General features: G+C 44.4%; 2 protein-coding genes across 9 annotated transcripts in view; one reads left to right on the top strand and one right to left on the bottom strand.

Annotated features, from left to right (window-relative positions):
* The window catches only part of SBF2 (SET binding factor 2), a 287,512-nt gene extending 279,943 nt beyond the window's left edge, over positions 1-7,569 (bottom strand). For 4 of the 8 annotated variants that reach the window (XM_072863646.1, XM_072863650.1, XM_072863653.1 and 1 more), the window contains exons 1-3: positions 7,524-7,568; positions 3,703-3,853; positions 3,306-3,568 (exon numbers count right to left, since the gene is read on the bottom strand). The gene's annotated coding sequence lies outside the window, so the exon portion shown is untranslated. Of the gene's footprint in view, positions 1-3,305; positions 3,569-3,702; positions 3,854-5,177; positions 6,653-7,523 lie in introns of those variants that run through there. The other 4 variants (XM_072863651.1, XM_072863648.1, XM_072863649.1 and 1 more) reach the window with 2 other exon arrangements.
* ADM (adrenomedullin) lies at positions 4,457-6,652 on the top strand. Its single transcript, XM_072863655.1, has 4 exons — positions 4,457-4,614; positions 5,203-5,313; positions 5,599-5,739; positions 6,254-6,652. Exons 2-4 carry the CDS (start codon positions 5,216-5,218, stop codon positions 6,561-6,563), a joined length of 549 nt encoding a protein of 182 aa, XP_072719756.1. The 5' UTR covers positions 4,457-4,614; positions 5,203-5,215; the 3' UTR covers positions 6,564-6,652.
* Positions 7,570-20,621: the final 13,052 nt, after the last annotated feature.

Genomic DNA, 20,621 nt, shown 5'->3' with positions numbered 1-20,621 from the left:
TGTTTTCAAAACACTGAGCTTTTTGATTAAAAGCATTTCTGAAGTAGCAACAAAGGAACGCAAATCTTAATGAAGGCACACATTACCCCTGTGAGGTGGACAACGATAAAGCTCATCGCCATAACTCCTGGGGGGGACGCTGCTGTTGTTCAACAGCACAAAGCCAGGACATGCAACAGTTTACAAAAGCAAGGGATAATGTTCTGGACAGCTAAACCGGGAGGGAAAGTTTAGAGACACTAAGAAATTACCTAATTTGGAGCTGAAATGGGACCTTAGGGTTATCATATCTCCACTCATAAAAAGGTTCAATATGTAACAACAAATCTCAGTACTTAAGTCTCATTGCTCTTTTAAGCCAGCACCTCTAGCAGGAGAATATCACCTAACACTTCTCCCAGGGCTGAATCAAGAGGAAGATGTTACTTATTGTTTCCCCAATACTACTAGCGCCCACTTTACAGCCTTGCTCCTTCTTTCATCTAGAACAATATAACGAAAGCTTGGTTAGTTTCTAAAGCATGTCATAAGAAGTGGCACATCTTAAGTGCCCATGTAACAGGAAGGGCACTGTTCTTCGGGGTTTGAACACAGCTGTGTACCTGCATGGACAGCAAAAGGAGTCAGTCATCCGTAAGTTACTTCCTTAGTTTCCCTTTAGTATAAAGCGATCTTACGTTCTTATGGGGCAAATGAGGAAATGGAGCAGACAGATTGTTTGCTCACCTAAAGTCTAATGCAAAGTAATCTGAACTTTCATCCAGATCACCAAAACCATAATTCCCTCTGTTGCAGCAGAGTAGCCTGGCTCCTCACGGGAGATGAAGGGGCTCATGGAGCAGTGGCTCTGGGTGGCCACCAAGGCCTAGGTCTCCAGAAGGACCCAGTAGGCAGCCACATATTTATCCCGGGAGAAGAACTGTGGGGCTGCAGCCCCTCCAGGAGACTGAAAGCACGTAAGGGACAATGTTGCCACACTCAGACTGTGAGCTTACCACCAAAAAGGTATGAAGGTTCACAATACCTTCTACAGTCGACTCCTCCTTCAGGAAATATAAAGGTCCCACTCTGCCTGCGGACATTTAAATCAGTGTCACCCCTCCCCATGCCAGAACAGGGAAGCAGCCATGACCCTGACCATGTTTTCCCCTACCAATATGCATCCCTCATTTAGGAGGCTTTGTTTGGTGTACTTAAACTTATCAGATGTAGTAAGGCTCACTGAAAGCACCTCCAGTGGGACTACCAGAAATGGAATCGCCCCTTGTCACTGTGCCCTTGGCACAGACAAAGCTAGCTGAGTGCATGCACTGACAGCAAGGCTTTTCAGTGTGGAGCTTGACTGAGGTTTTACATCCCTCATGGGGTGTCATTCTTCTATTAGTATCATCTTTCTGCTGATTTCATACAGCCTGAAATATAATCAAGTATATTCATACTCATGGAATATGAATTAAGTAGAATTTGTTTAAACCCAAAATGAAACAGGCAAAGGCACTTCCACTGGCTTCAAACAACAGTTTTCTTGCATAATCAGCACAGAATATTTGCCTCAAACTGATTCCCCATTGATGCCTACAGATTTTAGACCTTTGCTTTTGGAACAAAACTCAGCCTGAATAAAACGCTGTACAAACAGCAACTAATCTTCACAATCTCCCTGCCAGACCAGATATGTATTGTAAAGTCTTCTGTACATATGGCAACACCGAGAGGTTGAATGACACTGCCCAAGATAATCAGTAAACAAGTACAAGAGCTGGATGTTCCTCCAGGTCAACTTCCCCACGATGGATGAAGCAGCATCCAGAGGAGACCGTGCACTTCAGAGGAGAGCCCAGTCTTGCTGAACTGTGTGGCATTGCCTCACAATAATAGTTTGTAATATTTCCACGGAACATTCTGTGTAACTTTTTTTGAAATGGAAATAACTCACTATTTACGAAATAATTGTTTAAAAGGGGCCACTGTTACCTCATAGTACAAACTCAGTGATTATTGCTCCTTTCCAAACTGCAGAGGAATGCAAGTGCTTAGGAAGAACAAAATGAGCATCTGAACAAAGAACACGATGTTTTGTGTTACATTTGAACCAGCTTTACCTGCGGGAGCCCTTTCACAAATCACATCAGCAACAAAACGACAATTTATGTGCCAAAGTTTGCCACCTTAATGAATTAGAACGAGATCATTTTGTATTACTAAAATGACAGTTGTAGTCAGTATGGAAGTCACATGTGAGTTGCATTACTACTATTGTTACTGTTCCTTAACTAACATAGAATTCTTTCTGCATTGTTTGCCTAAGAGTATACAAAATGCACTTCCCGTTTAGCCAAGGATTTTAATGAGGGATTTTCCAGCATTTGGGGAAGCGTGTGATTTTTTTACTGGAACAGGAGACTTAATTTGAATCCAAGCAATGCTTATTACACAAAATCCTGCCTTCTCATTCGGAAAAGCTAGACTCAGTTTCAACTTCTGCTGATCAGGGAAACGCTTGAACTCGCTCGAGCCTGAGCTGCCTCATGAGGTCTCTAAAACGCAGTCATCGTGGTCTGATGCAGTTGTGCAGCTCTGGTCATGATACAGTCCCGTTCCAGACCACCTATTCTCCCATTTCTTCCTCCCTGAGTTTACACCCCAAGCCTGTCGCTCTGTCCATTTCTGCTCCGGAGCGCGGTCCGTGGGGAGGGCAGCGGGACTGCGGCTCCGCGGAGCTGCCCGAGCCGGCACCGGCGGGCGGAAGGGACGCGGGGGAGCCCGGGGCTGGCCGGCTCCTCCCGCGCCCCGCGCCTGGGGCAGCCGCCGCGCTGCCCCGATGGCTCTCGGCGCCCCCGGAGCCGCCGCCGCGTCCCGCCCCGCGCTCTGGCCGGGCAGGTGCGGCGGAGGAGCGGATCTGGGCTTGCCCCGGCGGCCAGCTCACGGCCGGGGAAACTGCCTCGCCCCGCGGGAGCCGCGCCGGGGGCTCGGGGAAGAAAGACGGGCCGGCTGGAGGGTGCGGAGGGGAACAGCTGGAGTGAGTGCGGACCTTCCCTGCCGGCGGGTGCTGGCGGAGAGCGAGCGGGACGGAGGGGCGGCAGCCGAACGGGGAGGAGGCTCCCGGGCCAGCCTGCTCCCGTACAGGTAGATGCCGGAGACAGAAGCCTCCAGACGCCTGGACGCTGCTGGCGAGGCAGGGAGGGAGCACCTTAGACCGAGTCAGCCGTGCACAGATAAGTTCCGTCATCCCCTTGCACATACTTCTCCAGGGTGTTGTTATATACCTCGGTTATCTAGGAAGAGAGTCACGAGTCCATACTCACCTGATTTTTGAAACGCTTCCCTTGGGGCAAGATGTGAGAGAAACATCTCGCACACGCCAGTTCATTCCTTCTTCCCGAGTGCCTCTCGCTGGGAAGGGGACTCTGACCCCCCTGGGCGCAGGTCTCCCGGGGCATTTCCTTCGGTTCCGCTGAATTTGCATTGCGACAAGTAGGTAGAGGTCCACCTGGTGCTGGCTTCCAGCACCCCCTGCGAAGCCGGACTTCTGCGTTTCTGAAGCGTCACGGAGCAAGGATGTTAAAGACTGTGAAAAAAGCACAAAAAGTGGGCAGACTAAGGTTTTGCTGCCGGCCAGCCGGGAGAATGCTGTTAGAGACATGGTCCGGCAAACGTTCATGCACTGGTTTAGCTTTATAACCGGGGAATAAGTGCACTCACGTATATAGAGGTTTGTGGATCGGGGATAAAACGACGTGCAGGAAGCCTTCCCTGGGGTCCATAACCCCAAGCATGTCAGTGACCCCGTGTTTGCCCCAAAGCAACACCGCTTCCTTTGTTCAAAGGTACAGAAGTGCGCTCCGACCTTCATCTGCCAAAACCATTTAAACTGTGATTTATTGGAATCGATCAAGTAAATTAAATACTTTTTATTAGATAAAAAATGCACCCAAGTTGAGTCATAAATATTAATTATGTCTGATTTGTCACCTCCTTCCTTATGCAAAGAAGGCTGGCATTCATTACAGTTACTCATTATAATTCACGTTGTCCAAATATGGGTTTATTTTTGGAACTTTGGTATTTGATGGATTCCCATGGATTTTGAAATTGATCGGGTCTAGTTCCTACTCCCCTGCTTCCATCCACCTGAAGTTAAGATGCCTAGAATGAGAAATTACGCTAAATATATAGATAATTATATATCGGCAGTTAAAAAGTCTGTCCCCAGTAAAACAGACTGAGGGGCTTATCAGATTTTGCAAGTTATGCCATGACTCGGAATCCATACCTAAAAGCTGTCGTTACGATTAACAAAATACCAAGGGGATTGTTTAAGATAATTTTCAATAATCCTCTTATTTTTACCCTAGTATGGGTTGCCCCCAATCCACGCTAGAATGATTAAGAAGTGCTTGGGATGTGGGGGTGGGGGTGTCAAAGAAAAATCGCCGAGCCGCGCCAAGGTCCACCCACTTCCTCCGCGCTGCTCTGTAAAAGGCAGCGGTGGAGCGCAGCTCGGCAGTGGTTACTTCAGACACACAAAGAAGGAGTTCTCGCTCCTCAGGAAACCCTGCAAATTCGGATCGCTACTACAAGACATTTGTCTCAGTGGATTATCCTCACTGTCAGGTAAGAACCCTTTTTTTCCCCCCCTCAACACCAACACCAAAAAAACGCAGGGGAGGTGGAGAGGAAGTGAAAATCTACTGAATCTGGACTGTTTTGAAGAGCTTGGAGTTATGCTGCAGAGTCTTGCACTGGCTCTTGGCATCAGCTGCAGTTTACAACCTAAGATCCAGAACTAGCTGGTTCTGCGTGTGAAGTGGGAAGATGAGCTATCAGGGGATAAACTTCCAGGCAGCAAAACACTTGCTGGAGTTTGGAAACGATGCGCCTGATAGCCAGTTCTCTCTAATCTCATGGGTTTGCTAAATCCTAGTGCAAGCCGCTGGGGGTATTCTGGAAATCCTGCTGGTTTTCAGCCGCCTCTGCAAGTAAAACTCTCGACAAATGTAAACTTTGGAGGCTCTGTTATTTACTCTGTGATAAGTTGCTGAGCAAATATTAGCTTCTGGTTCATATCGTACACAAAGTCTCCGGTAGCCTGGGGGCTCTCCGAGGGAAGGAGCTCTCTGGAATCACCAGAAAAAAAGGACAGACCTTACTTGACTTTTATTAGCAACCATGCTTACAATCCTTCTCTTTTCCCTCTACCAGGAGCCCAGCCAGAATGAAACTGGTCCACGTAGCCCTGCTCTATCTCGGCTCCGTGACCTTCTTCGGGGTGGATGCTGCAAGGCTGGACGTAGCGACAGAGTTCAAAAGAAAGTGAGTATCGGAGCGCGCCCTCCTGCCAGCGCCCAGCCCCGCTCCTGAGCTGCGGAGCCTCCGCGCCCCCGCGCCGGGCTCCGGCCGGGATCAGAGGGACTGGACTCCCTGCGGGAATTGCACAGCTCCTAAAAGGCCTCATGCCCTTTCAGGAAACATCCAAAAAAAAAAAAAAAAAGAATCTCGGCGCTGGCAAAGATTATCGCCCCTCGAATCTATTTGGTTTGGCTCCCGCCCGGCAGGCTTGCGCTAACAGGCTGTCCTCTTCCCTTGCGCTCCTTTCAGATGGACGAAATGGGCACTGAGCCGAGCCAAGCGGGACGTGAAGCCTTCGGGCGCGCTCCGAGGGCTGGGGGCAGCCGCCGACGTGCAGCCGCTCATACGGACCCAGGACGTGAAGGAGGATCCCCGAGTCTCGCATCCCAGGTAAATTCCAGCCCCTTCTGGGCTCGGGCACTTGCTGGAGGCAGTGGAAAGTTTCAGGGTCCCGTCGTTTCCGGGTGTTCAGGCTTATTATCGCTGTAGATCCCCCAAGCCCCGGAGACAGGTCCTGCCCGGGCTGCACATCGCGCTGAAAGCAGCCTCCCGCCTCCCTTTCCCCGCGCTCTTCAGCCGGCGGGAGATAGCAGCGCCTTTACTATGAAAGTCAAATATAAATAGTAACTCGAGCTCTGGATCCATAGATAAAGTAACAGCCATAAAACGGCAGGGCCTCTCCTCCCATCGGCAGCGAGCTCTGCTCTGCGACCAGATCGCCCCTCTCCCGCCGCTCGGCGGAGGGCAGCGCCGGGGGTGGTGGTGGGGTGTTTTGCACCGTTGGGACGGGCCCGACTCCAGCCTGGGGGCTCCCTGGCCGCCCCGCCCCGGGCCCACCGGGTCCCCTCCTCCGGAGCCCCACGGCGCTTTTCTCATGCCCGCTCTCTCTCTTCCTGCCTCGCAGCAGCCGGGAGGATGCTCACATCCGCGTCAAGCGCTACCGCCAGAGCATTAACAGCTTCCCCCACTTCCAAGCCATCCACCCGGGGTGCCGGTTCGGGACGTGCACGGTGCAGAAGCTGGCCTACCAGATCTACCAGCTGACCGACAAGGATAAGGACGACACCGCCCCCGCCAGCAAGATCAGCCCCCAGGGCTACGGCCGCAGGCGGCGCTCCCTGCCCGAGAGCCGCAGCCCGGCGCGCTCCACCCGGGCCGGGCGGCACCCCCGGACGCAGCGGGCGCAGCCCCTCGCCCCCGTCCTGGGGGTCTGAGCGCCGCACTGCCCGGACGAGGCCGTCTCGGATGGATGGAGTGAGGCACGGACGCTCCGGAGGTCCGCCGCCGCGCGGGAGCCGCCGCTCGGATTCGTGGAGAGCGCCGGTCCGGGCGGGACCCCGGCGCGCCCTCCCTGGGCCCGCGCCCGGCGCGGAGAGACGGCGCGGGGAAGCTGTGAAGGCCGCGTCCCGCTGGGGACGCGCAAGGGTTGCTCCCCCCGCCCGCCGCAGCGGCGGGGCGGTCACGGACTCTTTACCCTCCCCGGGCGAGGCACAGCCGGCTCCCGGGCCCGTCGCCGCCTGGGACTGGAAGAGCCCGGCCCGCGGCCGCCAGAGGCGCCGCTGCCCCGCCGGCCGCCATCTCGCCCCCTGCCCCGCCGCTGCACCCCGGGGGGCCGGGCCTTCCTTGGCGGCGGGCTGCGCTCAGAGCTGCCCCGGCCCCGTCTGCCGCGAGGAGGGGTTGCTCAGGGGAGCCCCGCGGCCGGGGAACACGCCGGCAGGCGCCGGGCGCTGCGCGGCACCCTCGGGCCCGGGGGCCGCGGCCCCGGCCTCGCCCTCTGCCCCCAAGTGTTTGAGGGTGCGCGTTCAGCCCTCGGCGAGGACAGGTCGCCCACATCTGCTCTACCCTCTGCGTTATCTGCACCCGGCAGGGAATCGGACACTCGTTAGTCCCTGCGGGGACTGGGATATACTTGAACGTCACAGAGAGGAAAAGTGCAATTGTACGTGGTTTTCGTTAATTATAAGTGCGGTGCGTGTGGATCATGAGATACGTATCAATATTTAAGATTGTTCTGTGTCATGTCCTGTTTGTATCTTTTTTTTTTTGGAAAATATATTTTATTTTTATACGTTTTATATATATATATATATATATATTGCATAAGGGCATTTTAAAACATTGTATCCCCTCTATTTTTCATATCGTGAATGTCAAAAGTTAAACTCTTTCCATACCTTTTTTTATCTTGCATTCCAGACTGGTGAAAGATGTAGAGAATGTATCAGCTGTTCTCCATGGGTAATATGTGAAATAAAATAAACAATATTACATAAAACAGTTCTGTTATGTTGTCTTTAGTGGGGGCAGGTGGTCAAGATGAATCATTTCTTACTGTGTTCAGTCCTACCCTTACTAACCTAGCATGGCAGTTCTGTGACAGACTAAAACTCTTCAGTTACAGACTTTGTTAGCAGCCACCTTATCTAGGCAAACCAAGTAAACTCAAAAGCAAGCATGCATCTTAAAATCCCAGGGCAGATCTGTTGAGAAGGCTCTAAGGCCTTTTCTACCCACATGTTCCAGCCAGGGCTGAAACGTGTCACAGCTTGGATTGATCGTGCAAGTTTATTTTTTGCTGTAATTAATCAGAGAAACAACTGCACACTTCAACATTGCACAACAAAGTAACAGATTTATTGAGGGAGCACGTTCCAAAAATGGTCATGGCAGCTTCCAAGGTTATTTATGTTGAAGGATTTCCTGGGCCACAGTTCAGGTTAAAGTTAAACAGTGACCGGTTCAGTGCGGGCAGAACATCTTGGCTAAAAGCTTAGCATTAGGGATTTTGTTGTTTTGTTCTTTTTTTTTGTTCTCTTTTTTTTTTTCCTCTTAAAAACAAATTCCAACCACAGATCAGAAAACAAATGTGAAACTGAACCCTATGAATGCACCAACAGCACCATCTATGGGTGTCTACTCTTTGCATTCCAAGAAAAAAAACTTCCTAAAAACTAAACAAGTGTATTTGAGTAACATCTTGGGTAAAACATACAATTTCCCCTATTTTACAGTATATCTGAACATAGGTAACATATACAGGAGAGGACTGGGGAACAGCAGCACTAAATGCTGCTAGAATAAATGAAGTGGGCATATTTTTTTACCTAATACTAAATGCCTAAGGGACATATATTTACAAGAAAAATTCAGAAGAACTGGCAATGACACCTTTCCAGGGATACTGCTGCAAAAAAGCTTGGGTAGGAAACCAGTTGACTAGATACCTGGCATATGTTCATAATGATTTTTCTCCCCAAAGTTTTGAAGTTCTGCTCAGAATTGCCTATTTTTAGTCACTTTCCTAAACATTTTCAACTAAGGATTCTGGAATTTTGAGAGGTGGATTTTCCACTTGAAATGATATTTTTTAAAAAAATGCAAATATATTGACACTTGCCAGTTTTCATTACCATCTGTTTGTTAACAGCTGGAAGAGAATTCACATGTCTACTGCTGTTGGCCTTTCTGATCCAGATTTTGTAAGATATAAGGGGTGACAGCAAATGCATGATCTTCAGTGCAGATTATAGCTGCCAGCTGGGAAACAAGCAAGTGGCTGTTCTCAAATCATGAAAGAACTTTAAATTAGAATAGTTGCTGCTTACAAGTTTTGGGGTGCTTGTGGTGGGAAATTACAATGTGTAGGTGAAAGCGTGATCCTACTTAAAGTACATAGCACAACCAAAATGACTTCAACAGAACCATACAATTTAATAGCTACAATGTTTTACTTACGGGTTACACAGCTAGCATCTTTCTCATCTAAACTTGGGACACAAGGCTGGATTGGGCTGTAGCGTGGTTAAGTATGTACTTGCCAACTACCTACTTTTGTTTGTATTTATCTTTTCTTCATGTACTGCCAAAATTCATTCCCCACTTGAAATACCTTTTCTTCCCTCCTTTCCCTTTCACTGATAGAAAACACTTCACTCAAAGCTGAAAGATCCTTGGACTAACCGGACAGGGCTAAAACCAGACAGCTGGTGCTGGATGGCATAATTCTGACTTTACTGGAGCTTAGTAAGTGCAATTTCTGTTTGGAAGGATCAAGAGCACCACCTGCCGTGCTTGTATGGAGAAGCAAAACTCCATAGTTGCAATAAACAGCAACTAAAGAAAAGAAAGATTTTTTTTTTTAAATTCCCTCCATCCTCCCCCAAAATCTTTGAAACCATGTCTTTCAAAGTGTAAAGACCAACACTGCTGAAATAGACATGCCGGAAAGTAGTGAGTAGCCCTGTGCCTGGAAGACAGCACGTTCTTTGAATGTATGGAGCTGAAAAGTAAACCCTGGAAATACTATGGCCGTGTATTTTAGCTAACCTAGTTAGGCTAGGCTAGATAGGCTGGAGGAGAATGACAGAGCAGGCAGGGACTCTTTCCCATTGCACAGCTAACCCCATATCCCAAACTGAGTTCCAGGTTTTGGGGAACTGGTCTGTAAGGGCTAAAATATATAGAGACAGAATTCTCCACCCTCATCCATTTCCGCATGTGTCCCAGGTGAGAGCTGTCCAAGTGAAAGCTCTTCCTCCTGCCCAAGAAGGGGACATTACTGAAGAATTTTGGCTAAGCTTCTTTTCACTACGAACATCCCACAAAGCAAAATGTTGAGCACTAGCCTTTAAACAGTAGTTGAAATCCATATGTGAAGTAGATTAAAATCTCTGAGGCGTGTGAGGATTTGGAAACCCCTGAGGTTTCAGGGGGAACAAGACTGTGCAACAGTATCAGCCCATGAAAGCAAGCATCCTCTTAAAGTCCTGGAAGTTAAAGAAGAGCTTTGTGCTTAGCTCAAGGCCAGCTTGTGCTCTAATGTGACAGATGAGAAGTGGAAGATGTCATCAAATGCCTCCAAAATCAGGAGCATCTGTTTACACAGCACCTTAGTTGAAGTATTCATTTCTAAGAACAGTCTGCTGTCCCACAGGCCAGCATTTCAAAGGCTGCTTAAAACATGACTATACGTTCCGTTCAAACAAGGTTCTAAATTAGAATTAAGTTTTGCAATGGTAAATATGTATTGGAGCAGGAATTCATCCTTGTCCACCAGTCTGTTCAAGAGTGGATGCCAAAGGAGTGGTCACCATTCTCAGCAGAGCCTCCACAGTGAAGTGTCAGAAGAGTTCATGGAGTATTCTTTATGAATTATTATTTTGTTTTGTACCTACCCTAGAGACACCCTATGGCAAAGAAGAAGTACTTCACTCTAGACAATTTTTTATTACCAAAATAGATTCCAAAGGCTATTTTTATCTCAGAAAGATTTCTGTGGCTCCATTATTAGTGCTATACGGAATGGTGGCAAGGGGCCTAAAATACTGATATACAAGTGCTTTCCCATAAACTCCTAGTGCAGGTCCCCTAACCTGGAAGAGGGAAACAAGTGATTATCTTTCTTTCTCCAGTTGGTACCACAAAACTTACTTTAAGCAGCCACGTCACATGGAGGACTGCAAAAAATGTTCTCCAGTTACATCAGAAAGTGGTCAAAGAGTTCTGCCACTGTTACCTAGGAACAACTTCTACCGTATCCAAAAAGTAGAGACACTGGTGTACTTTCAGATGATTATCAAAATCTGCAAAGCATCTTGGTCCCTGCTAATAAGAACTGCAGTCAGGTGCCAGATATAAACTTTTTCTGCAAGTAAAATGACAGAAAGGGGAATACTAATGAATACTTTGGCACATATGAAGCCTTTTCTGGCTCATTTAGTACCCAAAGGACAGCAAGTCATAATTAAAGCCAATAATGGCAACTCCAGACAGCTATCCAAATATTTTCCTTGTGCCGTCAATACACCATTTTATATTATCTCACATCATACTTAAGTAGTGTAAAGCACACAGGCATCAGGAGAAAAAATTCTAGCATGACTGAGTACAACCAATCCAATTATGCCTAACTAAAAGTTGTTTATTGTGTTCACAAGGGTTTGCTTTTATTATCCAATATTTCTTAAAGAACAGGTTTTTTCACCAAATAATTTGTGTCAGCTTTGAAATTGTTTTAATTTTTAAATAATTCTTTGGAGAAGGGCCATGTATCCTTCATGAGGAGAAGGAGCATAATTTGTTCATGAGGTAAAGAACTTTGCTATGTAAAAGCCTTTTTACTACATGCTATATACACTAGTCAAAACGCTTGATAAGTATAATGTCTCCAAATTAAAAACAAATGGTTCCATTAAGACTAGAATCAATTTTAATGATTTGATAAGACTGGAGTGGTTTGCTTGCAAAATTCCCCACAACAGCAACAGCCATGAGGAGGCCAAATGAAATCTTTTGACTTTCTTTGATTCTGTGATAACTTTTACCAAACATTTAACTAGACCTCCTTGAGTCTCCCATCCACTTACAAAAGCCTGGGTTTTTCCAAAGTCAGGAAAGACCAGTCCAACCCAGCTGAAGGCAAATATTTTGTAATAAATTCTGACTCTCAGAATAGGTTTGCAAAATAAATATTCCTCCAATACTTTCAGTCAACTGTCACTTCCCAGATTTGTCAGTTTGCAAATTACATGCAACTTCTGCAGCAATTATAAAATGGTTTATATATTCTTCATACTTTGCTAACATGGTGTAAAAATAAACAAACAAATGTCCGGGTCTTAATCTCTGATGTCCAGTAGTATTGGCAGAAACAGGAGAACAAACATAACGGATCTTATCTGTTAGTTCAGGAGCAAACTAAGCAGTTCATCAAACAAACATGATTATTGTCCTTTTAATAGGTGGTTGCTGTCACAGGAGTTATCATGAAATCAAAACACTCAAAGACTAAAAGGCCACCATGTAATTCATCCCACTGCTGTTACAGGAGAGGACAAAAGGGTGTGTGGGTTCCTCATTTCCCCTCATGTGACCTGACTCTATTGTGGCTCTCTGCTAGAAAGCAGTAAACTCTCAGAGGCCACTACACTTTCCTGCCTGTACATAAGGACTCAGGAGCAGATCTGAGACTGCACACTGGAAGAAGACAGCTGCACCTTGTAAAGTAAATTTGTTCTCTTTAGAGACAAGGAAAAAGTGATGGATTTCTAAGTCACTTTTTCTAACTCATCTTTTTCCTGAGGCTGTGCAGCTCTGCATCTCATTCTGCGTGCAGCTCTGCATCTCATTCTGCATAAGGAACAAATTCATAGTCTGGCCCTTTATTGATAAACAACATGAAAATATGCAACTGGCATATATCATTAGTCTCCTTACTGCTTACAGACATCAGACATTCTGGTGGTGATGAACTGGTGAGCCAGATAGGAATCTCAACACCAAATCACAGGCCTGAGACTGATCCCATCTAATTGAAACAAAACTTCTACTGACTTCAGCAGGAAAAAAATCTAAGCCCCAGCTTTCTTTCAAAAGCAGGTCTATTTTTATACTGAAATACAGACTGTATTGTAAGTTTTGTTTTATACTTCATTTATTCACAAGTTCTGGTTTTGAAGACTGAATAAACTATGAAAAGGTAGAAGTAAGGGACAGGAACTCTATTAAAAAGAGGTAACTCAAATCCAGACTCTCAGTTCAATCTGAAATGAGTTCAGCAATGTATGATCATTGCTGCTGCTCTTAAGTGGATGTGGTGCTGCTGGCAATGACAGCTTCAACAAACTTACGTGTGTCAAGTGCGGCGCTAAATGTGTTCATGAGTAGGGATCGAATCCCAGAAACTTCCAGTGTTCTTGTCCAAATCCCAGGCTTAATTTTTTATTTAATGCAGTAGGATTTTGGAGTGTTTTAAACACTATGACTTTATATAGTAGCGTTTCCTTCCTCTTCTCTCTACTTTTTAAAAAAAAATCTCATCACCTATTTTGAAGCCTCAGAGAAGGATGTAGCCAGGCAACTAACTCAAATGAGAGAGTGAGTGGTGTACATAGCTCACAGCAGAGACTGGCAGTCAAAGCTCCTGTATCAGTCAGGGTGCACCCACAGATAGTCTAGCACATTGTGATAATATTTGCACAAGGCAATCAGTATCTGTTTAATGAAGGATATAAAAAGATTTGCACAAAGAAGTGATTCCTGCAGAGACAAAGATGATTTACTGAGTGATAATTCACATCATCTTGCCCCAATCTGATTGCAATAACTTCTGGTAATGGGGGAAAAAAAAACCGCTCACGTTACAAGTGCACGAGGGCCATTAAACCTGATTTATTGTCTTAACCACACTGCAAGACAGACAGAAACAAATGATACGTTTTTTCCATGGAATGTTGTTAGAATGTGTGTACTAAGATATTTTTCTTTTTCTACTAGTCTGGCGCATCTGTACAACTTTGCTGCCATCTGCTGCCTTCTAAAGAAAAATAAATCACTCTCATTTAAAATTATTGCTGGATGTCAAAGTGGCACAGTGCTGCTGCCAGCAGGGAGGCCTGCGTTTAAAAGAATTTTATATCTGGCCTGGGCTGGTTGCTCAATATGCTGAGTAAGGCAGAGACTCAAATTTTTCATTCCTCCTGGGCTTTACTCAGAAAAAGCAGACACAGCACAATACCTTTACATGTTCTGAGGAGATGGAGAAAGGAAACTATTCTGTTCTTTCTGTTGTTCTGAGCAAACTCAGGGGTTACACTTTGCCCAACGGATGCCTGGATACTTCTTCTATCCTGATACCGCTTTTGCCACTGTGCGCTAGCAAGAGAACAGTGACCATAGCAGCATTTTTTGAGAAAATAATGTTTTCAAGGTGTGACATGAAGGGATCAAAGGAGAACATTGGCTCCTGAGTGTTACAGGAATTACCGATTTACTGATGAGTAAAGAAGGCTGAAGTTAGAAAGACCAGTACTGCCTTTTCAGGAGAACTCATGATTGGAGAGATGTACACATGCTCTTCATTTCTAGACAGAGAGCTTTTTAAAAGGCAGGAATGAGAACAGTGTGATGAATCAGACTGACCTGTTTCTCCCATCTAGCTAATAAAACAATGCACCACCTCAGTAGTAGTTAGGTGTGAACTGTCAGCTTCTATGATCACAGAACTGAAGTTGTTCCTCTAACTGTTACAAACAGAAGGGAATATTTTCTGCCAGGACATTTTTATACAGGATTGAAATCACAGTCACATTTACTCTGATAAAATTATATAAGTTATATATACTTAGTATAATACAAGTATTCTTATTTTAATAAATAACTTGCTGCAAAATGTTTTATTATAACACATAATCCAACAACAGTTACACAAGAATGAAGTAGTATATCTGGTATGAAAGGCATCTTCAAATTCTACCTGAGGAAGCTAAAGACAGTAGAGAAGACTTGTAAAAGATTGTAAAGATCTCTTTGCTTATGTGAAGGATTTTCAAAATTTTATTTGTAATCCTGCTGAGTAACTCAAACAGGCATTGAAAAATGAGCCTTCCATCAAAATATTTTCAACTCTGTGACTGTAGAGTTTCTGCACAAAATTATATACTATATGATGCCTACATACAACATTCAGCCCTTTATTCATAATGGGTTTAAAACAAGTAGTAGAAATGGTAAGTTTTTTATTTACCTCTGGTTTGGAATCAGTGCTGGTTAAATTTGCTCTATACTGGATGTACAGTGATTCACTAGTTGGTTCATTTAGCCCACCTAGCTTACATATTACATACTCTATTATGAACGGTTACAAATATGACAATGTTGTATGAATGACAATGTATGGGGGACACTTGGAGCATGGATCTTCAGCCTACATCTTTGCTTCCTTGCCTCAGGACAGGCATCAGTCATGTTCCCAGGCCAGAAAAGCAGCTTCCCTCTGCCTAAATCTGTAAGGCCCCAGGTAAGACTGCAAATAAGGTGAAGCACTGTAGTTACCTACCGGCAGTTCAGGCAGAGGAGTGGGAGACAGGACTAATGAACAGGCTGAACCAGCACTACCCAATAGATGAATGCACACATGCAAATATAGATCATGGAAGCACAGAAACACATACATGTAAACACACTTACCCAGTAAGGCACACCGTAGGACTGATGGGAAAAGGCTTGAGAAACTTAGGCCTACTATCACCTACAGGGCACGTCATTAGTAATAACCACATAATTGACAGATATAGAAGAACAGGAATCAAAGCTATTGCCAGCCCTCTTCCATTAAAGGTTGTTTACTGGAGATCACTGGAGGCAGGCCCCTGCACGAACAAGCCCAGTGAGAATCTAAAGAGCAGCACAGAGCAGCCAGGGCACCCTTGCCACAGTCTTGCAACAAAGGCTTGAGCAAAAACTAGTCTAAACAGTCCTTGTACTGCACAAATATCTGCTACAGGATGCCAGATCTCAGTCAAATTACTATTTTGAAATAGTAACTTTTATATATATATATATAAGTTTGAAAAGGGCTTCAAAATGATATTTCAAATTCTGTTCCAGATCCAGTTTTAGTTTCCAGTTAGGATTCCGTTCTGCTCTCTGGTTAAAAGCACAGCAGTCTGAAGCCACCAGTCACTGAATTAGTCTGGATTTTAACTCTGGCAGCTCTCATGTATTCAAAGTAAATGTGACTGGAGAAAAAAAAAGATCTATGATGGAGAAAGGGATGGGAATAGCCTAGTCTTTTTAGAGAGAGAATAGGTGCTGTAGGCCAAATCAGAGATGCTGAAGGGGAAAAGTGATCTTCCAGCTCTGTGCGCAGCAGCAGCCAGAAGTCAGTATGTTGGGCATCATCAGGAAGGTTACTGAGAACATGACAGGGGGGTCAGTCTGGCACTATATAAAACCTCGGTGCACCTGCACCTTAAGTTCAGCACACAGGTCCGATCTCTACGTCACAAGAAGGACAGTGGATCTACAGAGGGCAGAGAGAAGAGCATTGAAAAGGGTCAAGGGGATGGAGTGGCTGCTTTCTGATGAGAGACTAAAAAGACTGGAACTCTTCCATTTTGGAGAGGTGAAGGCTGAGGAGTGGTTTAGGTTTACAAAATCATTAAGGTGGTGGATAACGTGAATGCAGAAGTGTAATTCTTCAAATCCTGCAATATTACAGCTGGGGCGGGGGGGCACTCACTGAAACTAGCAGGGAATTGGTTTAAAACTGATAAAAGAAAATAATTTTTTTTACACAGCAGTTAATGAATTCCTGGAATTTCTTGTCCTGAGAGGCTGTGGAGGTCGACGGCATCAGCAAGTCCAAAAAAAAAAGAGAAGATATCTCAGATAACAGTATCAAAACAGATACTATAGGGAATAGGCAGAGGTGTGCTCTTTAAACTCCTCAATCCAATGATGCTGGAAGAGTATGAGGAGAATAGACCACAGGAAGTGGCCAGGTTCACATGATGTCCCTAAACAGTATCTCCTTTCACTGCAGGAGAGGGGTGGGGGTAGCACACTGGCCTAGACAAACTACTGCTCTAACCCAGTCACACATTTTTTATGTTATTATGAATAAAGCTTTGGTGTTGAGAATGCCCTCCATGCAAGAAAAGCTGCTCTATTTTGCTATATTGGGAATGTGAATGGTGCCCGCTGGAAAACTGGCTAATGAGAGCATATAGGTATAGAAACATATGTCCACACAGTAGGAGATACCAACAGGATTGTTCAACCTATGTGTCCATGCACCCCCCCGCAGCTTGAAACTCTCTAGGACTGTAAGGTTAGAACACAGTTAACTTCTCTGTGAGGCCTGCAGTGTAGATAACAAAAGAGAAAGACTCACAGAATCTCTGGACATGAGGCAGAACAACTTGCATTGAAGGGCCAGTAATTGTAACTACTATCACAAATAGTTGGGAGGGTTATAGAAGCAACTGACCAGTTTAACTACTTCAAGGGTGCTGCAGAGTGGAATAAAACATATTAATGGGAACTATTTTAACCATGTTCTCCTTTCTCTTAATTGCTGCTTGTTTAGGACCAGTGTTTTAATGCTTTTCTTCTTGTCAACCACTGTAGCAAGAGAGAAACTCCTTCTTTCAACTTCAGTTAAGAACAGAAGAGGTCTGTGATGTGCTCTATGAGTATAATTGAACTGAATGACATTCAATAAAAGAAAAAAATGCATGGGTAAGAATCTTATTCTTTCCTTTCATGCGTCTTGCATATTTTTGAAGTCACAAGTTTTTGTTGATTAAGGAGTTTTACTTTTACCCTGCTTTCTCACCAGCCTCTCTGCTGATGAAGGATGAATAGGGAAAGTGTTGACCTTCTCTGTATGTTCCATTTAATAAATACAAATAACACTTTCTTGTATCTGTGCCCAGTTTGGATAAAACACAGTCTGATAGATACTGTATCCCAGATGTTACATCTGATAATTAGGCAGCTTTAAAATCTAACATAGCTGAATGTTATTAAAACCACTAAAATAAAATTAAACCTTCATCCCTCTTGTATTTTTTCTGCAGAAAAACACAGGTTTTGCCTTGAAAAGGTCAGTTTAAAGAAGAAGCATAACGATTCAGAGGAAGCTAACTTTCAGTTCTAGCTTGTCTGTGTTAAATACTTTGCAATAAACTGCTCATCAGTTCCTTATCATAGGCAAAACAGTCAGCTGGTAAGCTCTGTTGCTTTTGTGTATTCTAACACACTTCTAGTATGATCCAGAAAATCCAGGCGAGAGGTAATATATGTGATCACATGACTTGTTATCTTAAATGGTTTCGTATGTGGTATTTGCTCTAGTTATTTGACGTGACTCAAGTTGACCTCATTGTTTGCATGCTTGAAAGGGAACAATTATGCAACTACTAAATGGTATGGAAGACAGCAATGCCATACAAGACACAAAAGAAAGTAAGAATGCAACGTCTACCAAACTGTCAAAATGTCTTACACCAACATAATAAGTATATTGTCTTTGTATGGTCTGATATTACAGAACAATGAAAAAGCTAACATTCATGCTGGTAAATCTGGTTAATCAAGACATCTTGTAGTACTTGTAGTCATTTGGAACCTACAATTCTTGTGGTTCTCACTTACATCAGGGCCTGAATATTTTCAGATAAGTTCCACGTTTGCCAGAATAACAAAAAATAAAATAACTAAAGCAGACAATAGTGGCACTAAAAATAGCATCTTATGACAATGCTGTCAAATGATAACATACATAAATTGATGCATATGTATCCTCAGTTATAAAATCTTTGTACATACTTAACGTGAGTTTGGCAACTTCTTAAGGAGGATGTTGAAGCAAGTACATCTTCAGTTTTATCAGTGTTTTTTATAAACTCTGATGAAATAACATAGCATTAATTAAAGCTGAACAAGACACAAACACTATAACTTTCTTCTTGGTACCGACCTCCTTCTTGCAGAAGCATTTGTATTAGCAAGTTAGAAAATGAAGGATGGAACAGTCCTGGAAAATTCTCTGGTATCTGTTTAATCTGATTTTGAAGTTCTTTATCTTAGTTTTCCTGGCACCTAATTCAAGTTTTTGTAAATGAAAAAATGTAATATCTTATGAAACTGCAAGGCGTCCACTGAAAACTATTTTGCTAGATTTCAAATCACCTTGAAGTCTTTACAGAGGTTTTTGCTGAGCAGACAGAGGTTACAAGACAAAGACATTCTATTGTTCTGAAGCCTCTGACTCCAATCTCTTTTTATCAAATGTCAGTAGCTAGTGAGTGACTGAATGGACAACACCCAGCTGAACCAGCACAGCAGGCGGTGTGCTAATGCTTCAGAAGGGTGAGCACTTTCTGCTGATTCCATAATGAGCCAACTTAAAACGGGTGGCAACAGGCTGCTGGAGCTACCTTAAGACAATATTAAACGTTGCCATAATCAGTTTATTAGGCATTCTGTACTGATTCCAGTGTCCTGACTAAAGCCCACACCTGAGGAACTGCATGCTGTATTCCCTAGTTCTTCCTCCTGTTTCAGTATTTTCTGTTCCCCATTCTACAGGTCTCCGGGGATGTTACGCATGTTCAAGAAGGTGCTCCAGTGAAGTACTGGAGCAAGGAAACCAGAAAAAATAGTAAATATCTTTGGCTGTCACATGAATGCCCAATCAACAATATGTGCTGGTTTGCTACGTAGCATAATAAGCTTTCCTTGTCCTACTAGTAGAATTGTTGATGCACATTGGGAGGACAAGAGCCTACAGAATATGACAAAGTGTCCTTTTGGAGCATGGAGGCTACTCTTGCCAGCTCTGAGGGAGGCGGACATTGGTGCTTGAGGATTTATTAACGTTTTCCCCAGACGCTTGACAACATGCTCTTGCCTCCAGATACTGTATTTCTTTCAATATGTGAGTAGGAAGATCAGTTTTAATTAGCATGACTTTAAAGCTGACCAAAGCAAATACCAATTACTGTCAGTCAGCATGGTGATTACAGCTACCTCAGACACATTGCAACAGAAGAGTGGTTGCTTTGTTTATGTGTTAGAAGTGGATGGCAAAGGAAAGCAAACATCATGATTTAGCTCACAGCCTCGGAATCAAGAAGAGAAGAAAAATATTTTTGCTTATGATGACACATTCAGTGTTTTGTTCTGGATTTCTTAGAACTTCTCTCAAACATTTAGTGTCACAGACATGAGAGAGAAAAGTAAATGGATCAGATGGCTGATCAGAGTGCTTTTGTCCCCCAAACAGCTGGGATGGAACTATACCAAGCTGCAGTTTTCAGGCCACAGCATAGCCTTAGAGCCTTCTGTTCTGTTCAGCACAGTCTGGTAGTAACTGTGCTCAGTTATATACCTCACAGCTGCTCTTTCCCAGTCTGGAAGTGACACTGCACTTTGGAACCATAGCATTTCCCACAGAGCCCAAAAGCCCACATCGGTAGCCTGAGGTGGTACTGCCTGACAGTGTTATCCTGAGTCAGAAGGCAACTACGTTCCCAGGCACACGGTGTCAAGCTTTTCCACTTAAACAGCATTCAGCCTCTTAGGGCTCTTTCTCTGTAGCACCAGTGAGGGGAGTATCACCACTTCTGCACATTTGTAGCACTCATTAGCCCAGGTGTTCCCTCCTAAGTTCACTGCTGTGACATGATCCATTCCTTGTTGTAGGTTTCAAAATTATTATCCCAAGCAGAATGCCTTGAGAAGGTAATGATTTTCCTGCATGTGTCTAGGTCATTCTGACCTAATCCCTTTCCTGTAATATTGTCAGGCAACTGGCTAACTGCCAATGTGCTCAATGAATTTAAAATGCCATTAGAAAGATTATGGTTTGTGTTCAGTCCAGATTTCCTCCAACACAAACCGTTGTGAAAATGCCTGGAATATTTAAATATTGCTTGTAGTGTGCAGAGTTAGAGTAGGATTTTTGTTTCTATTGACTCCTGTCT

The sequence above is a fragment of the Ciconia boyciana genome, chromosome 6 (assembly GCF_034638445.1).
Source record: "Ciconia boyciana chromosome 6, ASM3463844v1, whole genome shotgun sequence".
Classification (NCBI taxonomy): Eukaryota; Metazoa; Chordata; class Aves; order Ciconiiformes; family Ciconiidae; genus Ciconia; species Ciconia boyciana.
This window is presented reverse-complemented; position numbering and strand designations above follow the sequence as displayed.